This window comes from Panulirus ornatus, chromosome 37 (genome assembly GCF_036320965.1).
Source record: "Panulirus ornatus isolate Po-2019 chromosome 37, ASM3632096v1, whole genome shotgun sequence".
NCBI classification, from domain to species: Eukaryota; Metazoa; Arthropoda; class Malacostraca; order Decapoda; family Palinuridae; genus Panulirus; species Panulirus ornatus.
The window spans coordinates 24,156,757-24,169,698 of NC_092260.1; the positions used below are offsets into that span (position 1 = coordinate 24,156,757).

A 12,942-nucleotide genomic window follows, 5' to 3' on the forward strand; every position below is an offset into this window, starting at 1 on the left:
TTGAGGGTGAGGTTGGACAAGGGGGACATAGAGAAGAGTCGAAGAAGAAGAAGATAAGGAAGAAAACGGGAGAAGGAAGATAGGAACACAAGTGTAAAAGGTACAAGAGACAGAGTATGGTTTGTTGATGAGGGAGGTAGTGGAGGGGAGTGCTTGACCAGGGCAGTGAGGGAGAGGAAGGCATCGCTTGAACAGGGAAGGTTAAGTAGTTCTCTTGAATACAGACGACATGTATTTTTGAACTTTCTCAGAAAGAGGAGATGGTGCCTGACACACACACACACACACACACACACACACACACACACACACACACCACTCCTACACTGTGTTGATGCCCTAGCTTCAGGACGAAGTGAATTTGCTTAGTTTTCAGCCAAACTTATTTCCAAAAATGCTATATTTTTTTTTTTTTCTACGACAGAGGAATAAGAGATCATCAATAACTACTACTACTACAACGGAGGCACTCTACTAATTTCCTACAGACACCTGCAAGAAAGCAAGGACTTTAAAATATAACTGTTTACTGACATAATATAAAGGGAAATCCTACCAACCTGTTCGTCGAAAAATTTCTAAGAAAAAAAAAAAACGGCTCTCTATTTATCCATTTTTATCCTACAATCTTCTGAGACGGAACGAAGGGTAAACTGTCCAGGATCTGATTCTTTTCTTTCATCTGTTGTATTCAATATGTACAAAGCATCACACAGCCCGACACTTAATGTCCCTGCTCTCAGTCACGTCAAGTTTTCTCTCCTGATTAATTCCGGCTATTAATTAGCCAGGTTTTCATTCAACATACCTGGCTTCAGTTCCTCTTCATTTTTAGGCAATTTTAGTCTTTGGTTCTACTATTAGCTGATGACCCTTACATTATTAGGATTGTAGATATTTCTATAGAGTGAGCCAGAATGTTGCAGTTAAGTTGTATTTTCTCCTATGACACGTATTTTGATCTTTCATTATTTCTTTCCTGTTCTATGTGTCATGTATCATGCCTTCCATCTCTGCCCCATATTCTTTTTTCATCATATGACTCCTAGGATATACCCATTCTCCACCCCTTCCCTGCCTCCCATCATTAGCCCTTCCGTTTCTGCCCCTCTGTCCTGTCCCATTACAATAATATCACATGCCCATTCCACCACTGTTCACGTCTTCTATGATATCCCTTCCGTTTGTGTCCCTCTGTCCTGTCCCATAACCATGATATTACATGCCCATTACACACCCACCCACGTTCACGTTTTCTGCCGCCCACCTCACGTTTTCTGTTCCGCATTGTAACCGTGTGTTTGTTCCTGCAGGTGAGAAGCCGTACCGGTGTTCGTGGGAAGGTTGTGAGTGGAGGTTCGCCCGCTCCGACGAACTGACCCGGCACTTCCGGAAGCACACAGGAGCCAAGCCCTTCAAGTGCCAGCACTGCGGCCGGTGCTTCTCCCGCTCGGATCACTTGGCACTGCACATGAAGAGGCACCAGTGAGATCAGCCCGAGTCACCTGAGCTTGACCTCTGACACCACACACCCCCACCCGCCACCACCACCAACCCCCCAGCAGTCTCAGATGACCCAGCACAACAGGAACAGCAGCACAAGATGCACCCCTAAATCTCTTGTCCTTCGTCGGCTCTACCACCGGCTCTTGCTCTTCGAGGCTGACCTCGCGCCCCTTAATGGAAAAAAAAAGAACCTCTTCCCCCCCAACACACCTTCCCTGTATACCCCCCTATCACCCCACAACTCACCTCCCTATTTCTGGTCTAAGACGCCTACAGTGACACCCCCCACCCCTCCTTACGGTGACCTAAGGGTGACCTTTTGCTCCTCCTCACCCTCTCTCTCTCTCTCTTTCTGTCTCTCCCCGACCGACCCCCCCTTACTCTGAGAGACCTGAGATATTAGGGAAGGAAAGGAGGTTACGGCAAGGGCGACGACATTCTGGACTCTGCGTAAACATGTGGAGGGTTCCCTCCGAACCCCACAAACAATCCAGATTTTAGAATGTACAGATTTTGTTCCTTTGGTAAGGGAAACCAGAGAGTTATAATATAAGTGAATGTGTGTTAAAATATGGAGTTTTATGTGTTGAAACTAAACGGTGCGAGAAACAATGAGGAAAACATGTAAAAAAAAAAAGGAAATAAAACACAAGAATAAACCAGTAAACAGATATTGACTGATGACTTGCAAAAAGGAAAATAAAGAAAATGGGGTGTGAAGGATTGTCCCAAGAAACTCGTGTTATTTTGTGTACAGTGTAGAATGTAAGGCTGAAGCCGCCAATCAACTTGGTGGCGAGATAATGTAGTGGAACAAGATAAACTAAACGTCTACGTATGTGAGTGGTTGCCTTTTAGACATGCCAGGGATCATTTTCTTTGTATAAATAAAACAAAAAAACTTTTTTTTCCTTCATTATGTGCAAGTCAAACTGAGCTCCATATGGCTGCAAGATATAAACAAAAAAAATTTTAAAAATATATACATTAAAAAAAAAGAAAATGATCTAATTGTTGTCTTCTCTTTTTACATTTTGAATTTCAGGACAGAAAGTAACCACGATTTAAGTTCATTGAAAAGGAAAAAAAAGATATATAAGAAGTTAGATTTTATCTCGAAATGTACAAAAAATGTCTCTCATGCGCCGGTAAAAAGGACGCATCCTGTGTACTCCTTCGTACTGATGTCAAGCGCTGTAAATAAAGTATTAATGTAAGGATTCTGTCCCACTGCCATGCGACTTGAGGCACGGAATATATCAAGCGTGTGATCGTGGTAGCTCATCACTGTCTGAGCCAACCCCCCTCACCGTTCACATCAAAAACGCAAAAACAAAAAAAAAAAAAAAGAAATTGTTACAGTTATTGAAACTACGAACTTTCGTCAGAAAACAAAAAAAAAGGAAAAAACACTTGGCCTAGTGACTGAAGACGTGTGTGGAATGTGGTACATACCGGCGTTATATCAAGCTTAACTTAAGGAGTTACTTTTGCTGTATTTTAAGCTTTGGAAGGAATTGTAAAGCTGTTGTGTTTGCTCCAGCAGCCCCCCGAGGAACTCGAAAGCTGATGATCGCCCAGGTAAAGCCGTACCTCCCATATGCTTCAGGTCTCAAGAGCCGTTACATCAGACAGAAGAAAAAAGAAGAAGAAGAAAAGACCCCAAAAACAACAAGAGGAGGTGACCGAAAAACCTATTATGACTTCACGTGTCTCGTTGTTACATCTCATCACAACATGTAGCGCCGGCTCTTGACACATTCAACCACAAGATGGTATATCCTAGCTATCAACTACTGAAGTAGTCCTCAAGAGCTCGCTGGTCATTCTTCTTTCCTTGCGCCGAGATCATTCTGATGTACCGAAGAGGGATAAAAAAAAAAGAAAGAAGGCTCTTTGTTCTCACCAGAGGAAAAATAAACTGAGATATAAAACATCCTAAACTAGAATAACGAAGATTTCCTTATTCATCTCACGAGAGCTTCAACTTTCAACTATACCACCCTAGAAATTTAAGGGTAAGACTAACAGTATGAAGACTTACTACCGCGTTATGGGGCTTCGTACTCAACACACACACACACACACAACTGTTCACATTCACTTCGGTAACTTCGATGTAAGATCGAGGTGGTATCAACCAGTGTCACAACATAATGGCTAGCAGTAACCCTATGGACTTATGCTTAAGCTGTGGGACTGTTGGCGTTCTTCCATAAGAGAATAAGTGATGAGGAACAGAGAGGAAAAGAAAATGTAAAAGATACGACGACGAAGCCCTTGGATAACATGATGTCGATCTCACATAATAAGGCAATGGCATTACGTACAACATTCTCAACGACAAGTCGAAGAAGCTCGAAAATACGTATAAACTCAATGAAATCAGAAAGACTATCCTTTTTTTCCTTTAGGATATAATATATGGTCAATAGTAGTGTGGATCACTGTGAGAGAAGGTCCTGCAACAGCAAGCGTGTTGCGAAGGGCCTGTGACATCGCCAGTGACGAAGACTATAGAGGGATGAAAGCCATCACAACCAAAGACAAAAGAGCATCAGAATCCAGAGACCAAACAGCACGTAAACACAAGAAGCCGGCGCTCAGTCTGCAACTCTCAGAATACCATTCCATTTCTGTGCCCTGCCCAAAGTGTCCTTTTTGTATTTCAGAATATTTTTTTTTTGAGTCTCACGCTCATTTATTCAGTCAAATGGTCGCTAGTGACAAGAATATTATAGTATGTGATTCGTACTTTAAATATTTATTTGATATTTAGCATTTCCAGTAAAGTAGTTATGACGTACAACTTCCTGACTTGAATTTAGAATAAAAAAAAGTATGGAGGAAAAAAAAAAACACGCGATTCTATATCACTAATTATATACATAAAAAAAAGATATATATATACACGAATTATTCACATATTTCTACACAGTTATTTTTGTATTATTTACTTTCATATCCTTTAGATCGACTTGAAGCAAGAGAGAAAACTCACAGATATATATGTATGTATATCCCCAACGAGAATCAGGAGAAATATACGGACACGCAAGGCTCCACTCACACTACAAAGTTAACCCAGCTCTATATACATGGTGCTAATGCTGTCTTATACCTCAGTACCTCCGGGCGTCCAACCATCGGTGTCTGTGGAACGTTCTCTGCAGAAGCAGATCGCAAACGATGAACCAAATAAAAAATAAATATATAACCTGGTGGCCTCAATCGTAGTGAATAGAGCAGTTCGAACAAGTGGAAAAAAAAGAAATATATATATATATATATATATATATATATATATATATATATATATATATATATATATATATATATATATAACGAAGAAAATGAAAATAGAAAATGTATTTACTTGGTAATTGCAAAATGACTATTTTTTTTTTCCGTACTTGATTCACTGATCTATGAATACAAGACGGAAGCTATGTGGTAAAGGTCAAGGAAAATGGAAAAAAAAACATATAATGCTGAAAGCCAAGAAAAAGCTTTCGAAACTTTGTCGTAGTCAAGATCAGCATCATCGCATTAGGAACCAGTGATGATGATGATGATAATGATGATGATGGTGATGACTGTGAAAGATGTGAACTGAATCGTGTTTTTATTTTTAATTTTTTTTTTTGGGGGGTACTGATATGCCAATGGCAAACCAACAATTCTTATTGGCCAACAACAGTCAACTCAGCTAATGGTGTGATTTATGTGAAGTGATGGCTAGTAATGCAGTTTTTTATGATATGTGAAATGTGAATAGATATATGTTTATAATCAGAACGTAACAAGATGAAAAGTGATACTTTCCGGTATCTTCATGTTGTGAGAGACTGTGTAAAAGAAGAAAAAAAAAGAAATGGAACTAAACATTCACACTTAAGAGAAACTGTCTCATGAAACCCAACAAAGGTGTTCAATTTTTCCATATATACATATATTTTTTTCTTCTCCCATTCTCTCTCTCTCTCTCTCTCTCTCTCTCTCTCTCTCTCTCTGCTTTCGAATTGGATCTTGAGGTTCAAAACAAAAAAAAATAAAAATATTTAAGATATTTTTTTTATATATATATATATATGTATATGTATACATGAAGATACACAGTTTTTAGTGAGGTTATTTAAAAAATAAGAAAATTGAGAGAGAATTAATGTCATACTACAGCTGGTGAAAAAGAAGAAAAACAAACAAACAACCCGCAAAACTTCATATAAATTCTTAGAACTTAAGAGGGCAAAGTTCCATCATTATTACCAACACATCACTTGCCATTCTGTTCATTGGGGGGGCGTTCTCCACCCCGGTAGACTGTTCAGACCCGTTCATCATCTCAGATCACAACGAGAAACAATGAGGAATGATGACTTTCAACATATATAAATTTATATATAAAATGTACGACTCAAATCACCCAAATTCATTGAACTCCGTTTTCTTTCATAAACACACATACCCAAAGGATAAAAGAGATATCCATTTACGAGAACTGAAGAAGAGATCCTTTTTTTTTAATTTTTTTTTTATCTATTTTGTAAGTTTTGAAATCTGGCGACCACTCGATCGTCTGTGGTCCTTCCTTATTTTGAAGGAGAGAGAGAAAAAAAAAGGCGAATCTGAGATTTTGAATTAGATTAATCTCTGAACACTCTGCTCATTGAGAACGCAACCGCTGTCTTAGGATTAAAGAGAGAAAAAAAAAACGTTATTTGCGCTGTGACGTAAGGTAATCTTTGGGTTTCGGGGTAATAAAGTGGCATCCCACCAATCGCGAGTTGGTTGATTGTAAGAAAAAAAAAGAAAAGGAAAAAATTAAAAAGAATGAAGTCCCAAATAAGTTTTTTTTTTTTTTTTTTTTACTCACCCCCTTCCAGAACCCACCACCATCATCAACCAACACCACCACACCACGTCCCCCACCTCCCTACATCCCCTTGTTCATCACCACCACCCACCCTACACCTACCCACCCCCAAAAAAAATAGAGAAGTACGTGGGCCAGTCTGACAGAACCCGACTGCGAACGTGAGCTGCCATTTTCTTGCCCCCCTGGACCCAGACTTAGTTCATAGGTTCGTAGCATTTTACTGAATGTAAAAGATGAACTCCCCACATCTTCCTGGGGAGTTTGCTTAAGCTTTAACAAAAACACCATAGCATATACAAGTTTTACCCTCTCACTCTCTCATAGCATCAAAGTAGAACAACACTTCTAGAGCATTTGTATAAGACAGTTTGGCCTCGACAGGTTACCTGTAGATTTCCTAGTAGATATTTATTATTATTATTATTATTATTTTTGTGAAAGATTTTCGTGGCAAATCTCAGAAAGGTTTTTTGTTATATTTATTTAAAATGTTATGATCTTTTGAGTTACTGCTATGTTTCGTGTCTATACTTTTACGTTTCCGTATATGTTATGGAGTACTTTACGAAAAAACTGTCGAGGTTAAACTGTCGTATTAAACGGAGTCAAACTGTCAACATGCGGTAGGAATTTCCATTAATATCGTAGGTCAAACTGTATGTGGAATCTTCCCTTTAACTGTGAAAACACATCAATGTACACATATGAAAGAAACGAGTCAATGAGGCTTTAAACCCACCAAATATCATTAAAAAAAAAGAAATTCTTTTTTTTTTTTAGATATCTCTATATATATATACTATTAGACTCCTTTATTAGAAAACCCTAAACATGGCCTGTTTTATTGATATAAGCGAACGACAATTGCTCAATTCGTAGATGAGACTTGTACATGCTACAGCAACAGGAGATGTGGCAGGGGGGGGACTTTCTCTCACTCTCTCTCTCTATCTCTCTTTCCTCCCCCCCCCACTCCTGTTCCTGCCCTCACCCCCAGCTCTCCCCCCACCCTCCCCATACCTTTCCTTGAACATGCAAGGGGAAGCCCTATCCCCTCCTTCCTCCCAAACAACCCACTACTCCCCTCCTCCTCCTCCTTACCCACCAACTCAACCTTCCCCAAACCCCCACCTCCATCCCAACCTGGGCAAGGAGGGAGGGGGTGTATTCAGTAGTTCCCTTATGCACCCCCATCTTTCCCCCTCCCCCCCCCCCCCCCCACTCTCCTTCTTTCCCCAAACTGTAGGGGTTTAGAAGGGATGGTCTTCACCTCTTCCCTCCCCATTCCCGAACTACCAAACCCATTTCTTCACCTTGTTTCCTTCGCGTCCAGTATCCCAGCTTCCGTGTGGCAAAAGTTTTATATTATCTTAAAACTTATAAGAATGTGTTGAGTATATATATATATATATATATATATATATATATATATATATATATATATATGAATATATATATAATGGGGTACTTTTGTCATATCCTCCAATTATATAAACACTAACCATATATATATATATATATATATATATATATATATATATATATATATATATATATATATATATATATATATATTCACAATTACCTTCATCACACATCATGGAATGCCAATAAATTCACAATAGTACGCTTATTATTGATATTTTTTTATTATTTTTACGCAAATTTTTTTGATATATTTTTTTTTTACACTTGTTTTTTCACACGATGTCAACACTTGGACTGTGTAAACCTGAGAATCAATAGATATGTTTAAAGGTGCTATAACCACGGCAGTTGGGATCCTTGCGCCCTATCCCTATGTGTAAATATGGTTCTTCTACTTTTACTACCTTTTCTACTAAAGAAAATAGAAAGGAATTTATGTTTGTATTTAAAATGAATTCTAAAAGAAAGCGTTTATAATCCGATTCTCCTAGGTAGTGTTCTATAGGAATATAAGGTAGTAGATTTAGTCTTTTAGGGATGTGTATTCTGTTTTGTTTGCCCTGATTTTATTGTTAGTTTATTTGGGATGCTACATCGAAAAGCGATAAAATCTGACGGCTTGCCTTTCTTATTCTATAAATGGGTACAATGCTTCAGTGATAAATTCAAACTTGTCATATGTACGTGCGAGATGATACCTTATCTGGCAAGAGCGTTAAAAAGAGATGTCTTGTCAGGTTTTCCCCCCTTTTCACAACCCCTTGAGCACGACGATACGACCCTTTGGAGCACAACTGCGCCACCCCTCGAGTAAGATGGCACGAGCTCTTTTGGTAACAATGGCCTGGAGTTGTTGTTTTCTTTTTGACACCGAGCCACAAGGGTTCAGGTCAAAATGTTCTCAGACCATCATCACAAAGGACGAGCCGCCCCATCAAACTCACGCGGGGTTTAAAGCCATTGTGCTCAAAGGATCGAACACTCGCTCTCAAGAGGACCAAGTCGAAATAAAACAAAAAAACATTTTTTGCTTTGTAAAGCTTCAAGATTGGTTACAGTTATAGTGAGAAGTGAGGTGATGAGGTGACAAATCTTATGTCATATATCTCTGGGGGAATTCTAAGCCAGAAGTCAAGCCAAGAGATCCAGTTCCGCTGCCTGCATTAAGGGGGTTCTCTTAAAAGAGAGACACACACTGATTTTCCATGTTCCTTACAGACCCATAAGAACTGTGGAGTAAAAGAATACTGTAATAACTGTACCAGCAATAGTTTTGTTCAGTGGTATTATATGAAGTTGTGCTTCCTCTCTGCATATCATGTAAATCTTGTTTCTAAGCTTAAGTGTCTGTAAGTTACAGGCATATAAAAAAAAAGTAGTGATTTGATTAGCTTGGTGTATGTGTGTGTGTGTGGTTATATATATATATATATATATATATATATATATATATATATATATATATATATATATATATATATATATATTTATATATATATATATATATATAACACACTGTTGTGAATATGTATGAAGATAAGACCACATTTTCCTGGTAATTTTGCTTTCATTTGACTAGTACAGTTATCGCCCATCACTCGGGGGCGGGGGCTGGCCTTTGGCAGACATCAGTACCACTAGCAAGAGCTCACCCTGACAGGCTGAAACAACATTGGAAAAGACGAAAATCAAGCGTCCAGGAACTGCTGGTCATATGTTCAAACACATCCACATCACAGATAGTCACTCTGTATTTTGGTTATAATGTACATGTCATCATTACTACTTGGAAGAATTATTCTCTTTTTTTTTTGGTATATGTGGCAAAAAAAAGGCGGGAACTTGGTGCTTAGCTGGGCCTGAAGGTGAGGACAACACCAGATATGTGCATCACCATAGCTTGCCCCTCCCTCTCCCTCCCTCCCTCCCTATTCTACTCACTGTCTAATCCTAATCAATTGTGAACGTTGCATGTGAACAGAAGGACGCTGACACAATGGAATAATTCTTTCTTTTTTTTTTTTGACAGTTCTGTGATGTTTAGAGATTGTTAAGAATCTTTTTAGTGAAAAAAAAAATAATAATAATAATGATAATGATAATAACACAGAGTGAGGTGATTCTTAAGACTTTAATAGCACTTGGAAAGCAGTCATTATATAACTCCTAACAACCTATTGTTAACGAACCGAACAAGTGCTACTGAGGAACCCTGCAAATCACCTTTCTCCCATAGCAACTTTTTTTTTTTTTTCCTAGAAAGCTTAGATTTAGAATGTGTCAAATGGTCAGACTATTTTTTTCCCCCTCCTCCCTCTCTCTCTCTCTCTATATATATATATTTTTTTTTCTTTGTTCCTCACGTGAGCTGACCTATATTGTAAACAACAACTGTGTGTGTCCTTCTAATGGTGACTGAAACAAGTTCTTCAGGTACTGTTGCAACCTGAACGGGGAAATCCTTGGGAGTGGTTCACAAAGGTTTCTTAGTCTCTTCCCGGATCTTGCGAGAGAAAAAGCTAGATAGGAATCAAAATGTATTCACTCTCTTTTTTGGAACTGCAAAACAAAACAAAACAAAAAAAAATGGAAAATACTTTTTGAGATGCTTTAGTGCTGTATCATATATATATATTTTACATTTGTATATGAAAATTAAATACCAAAAAAAAAAATATATCGCTTTTAGCCAAACGGATTGTGAGCTCCAAGTGTTGAACTTCAGTGTTGAATCCCGTGGAAAAAAAATAAACAAACTGTTTATTCTCCCATAAGTCAAGGAAAAAAAAATATAAGAGACTCTAAGGCCAAATGTCTGCATGAATGACATTCTTGTGTCGTGATGGGGAATATATATATACACATATATATCTCCTAGAGAGACCGTATATTAATAAGTCCGAAGTGACTCAAGCCAAGCATTGTTCCCAAAGCTTGATTAGATGTTTGTTACTGAAACTTTTTGAGACAAGATGCGCATTGTAAAATGTTTACAACCAATGACAAGCAGTGGTAAAGTGATTACATTGTAATAAAAAATCATTAAAATGATCCGAAACTTTTATTTTCCTATTCTTGTGAGTGTGGTGGAGTGTGTGAACTTCTGAAGAGTGAAAAGAGGGAGAGTCGTTATCCTTCAGCGAGGTGGTGTTTACTATCGTCAGTGAATGAAGGAAGTATACAATCTCGTCGAAGAACTTCTCACTCCTAAGGAACACCATCACTTCCCTGCTACTGGATGTCGTGCAGCCTTGAAGCTGCAGGAGCCCTCAAAAGAGGGTCATAAGGTTGTATTGGTTACATTACTCTTGATTCACATATATATATATATATATATATATATATATATATATATATATATATATATATATATATATATATATATATATTTGTGAGAAATTATGTATGTAGGCTTCTATATACTGGAATAAACGCTTTCTCTTTAAATGATTTTCAATTTCAGAGACTGGATTAACAGACAGGAGAGAAAAACTGTGTCGACTTCAAACTCCCCTTCTCAACAGATGGTCCTCAGCAAATTACATTAGAAGTCGAGTGAAACAAGTATGGAACTATGGAAAGTAAGGAGGTAGTAAAGAATATCAAAAAGAATGTTTACTTAAAACTTACTTATCTGGCCTAAAGTATTCCCGTTTTAAGTAATAAAGAAAAACAACATCTATCAATCTATCAAAGATTATGCATTATGATGCAACAACAGAAATTGAATAAAGAGTTGTTTTACTTTGATATTAAAGTGTGCAAACCTTAACATGAGCCTGGTTGCGGCAGTCGGTCCCTAGTCAATCCAGCTGTTCATCCACCCCGAAAGATTGGTCGATAAAATGAATACGTGGCTCAGGCTAGGATATATATATATATATATATATATATATATATATATATATATATATATATATATATATATATATATATATATATGGTCTTGATTAGGGCCTCAGCTGCCCGTATCATCTCAGCTAACATACAAAATAAAATGGACTGTGACCAACCGAGTATAAATTACCATAAACCGACAACAACATCTCGCAACGGCATTCAAAATATAATTCCTCCTACATGGTGTTCACCCACACTGGTCAACAACCTTCGACCTTTAACCCTTGGCTTGGCTATATCACCGAGAGTAGAGTCTCGTCAAAGAACTTCTCACTCCAAACGTGTCAACATTTCCCTGCTAGCGACTGGAGGAAGCCTTGGGTTGCAGAAGCCTTATGAAAAGGAAGTCCTGGGTAACACCAGGACCGTTTTCTTAAGACGGCGTTGCTGGGGCAATAATTATTTATAAATAAATGAAAGTTTCAAGGAAAATGTAGCTGCGTACGGATGCTTGCTGGACTCTGCCGGAATGTCAAAGCTGGTGTTTCGAGGGGATGAAGAGGGTGACAATTCCTGACCGAAAGTGACAGAGATAAGAGAAAGGGAAAGGACCTCTGCTCTACTGGGATCATCCTACTAGAGGGAGTTTTCAGAGATCCTTGTGGTATAGAGCAACACTTCGTAGGCGTAAGTCTCGTAGTTCAAGAATTGTATATGGAAGAATCAAGGGGAAGAAAAATTCATATAAAATATAGAAAACTAGTGTGGATAGGGAAATCACTGCGTTAGATGATTTTGAAGTTTGGAGACTCACGAAACATCGAGCAATAGGTGTCTGTTGTACTACTACAACAGGCAAAAACAGTATCCATGGAGCGGCAGCGATGCTAGGGATGGTAGGTGGAGACTTGACTGTGTACAGGAGAGGCAGCCGCAGACAGTTTGGTTCGAGAGAGAATAACACGACCAGAGGAAGAAGCAGAGCATAAAGTGGAGACCTCATTCAAAACCGCGAATGTTGCAGAAATGAACAGAGAAGGAGCTAGGTCTAGGAGCAGAGTCTTGAGGGCGCTCACACCAATATATATATATATATATATATATATATATATATATATATATATATATATATATATATATATATATATATATATATATATATATTCTCAAAGTATAAATCTTTAGTACACACTAAAACCAAATGGTGAAGAATTATATTGCCCAGGGAATACTCTCGGAATCTCTCCTTCATACTGGGATATTGGGACACCAGGAATTGTGGGAACGTC

At 38.2% G+C, this 12,942-nt stretch overlaps 1 protein-coding gene and 1 long non-coding RNA gene across 3 annotated transcripts in view; one reads left to right on the forward strand and one right to left on the reverse strand.

Moving 5' to 3' along the window:
• The window catches only part of LOC139760601 (uncharacterized), a 165,899-nt gene extending 155,035 nt beyond the window's left edge, over nucleotides 1-10,864 (forward strand). Inside the window, exon 3 of the mRNA XM_071683981.1 lies at nucleotides 1,314-10,864. Coding sequence (XP_071540082.1) covers nucleotides 1,314-1,489 — 176 coding nt within the window. The 3' untranslated portion in view covers nucleotides 1,490-10,864. The remainder of the gene's footprint in view (nucleotides 1-1,313) is intronic.
• LOC139760603 (uncharacterized) overlaps nucleotides 1-12,942 on the reverse strand; it is a 122,415-nt gene that overhangs the window by 23,979 nt on the left and 85,494 nt on the right. The gene's annotated exons all lie outside the window — the stretch shown is intronic.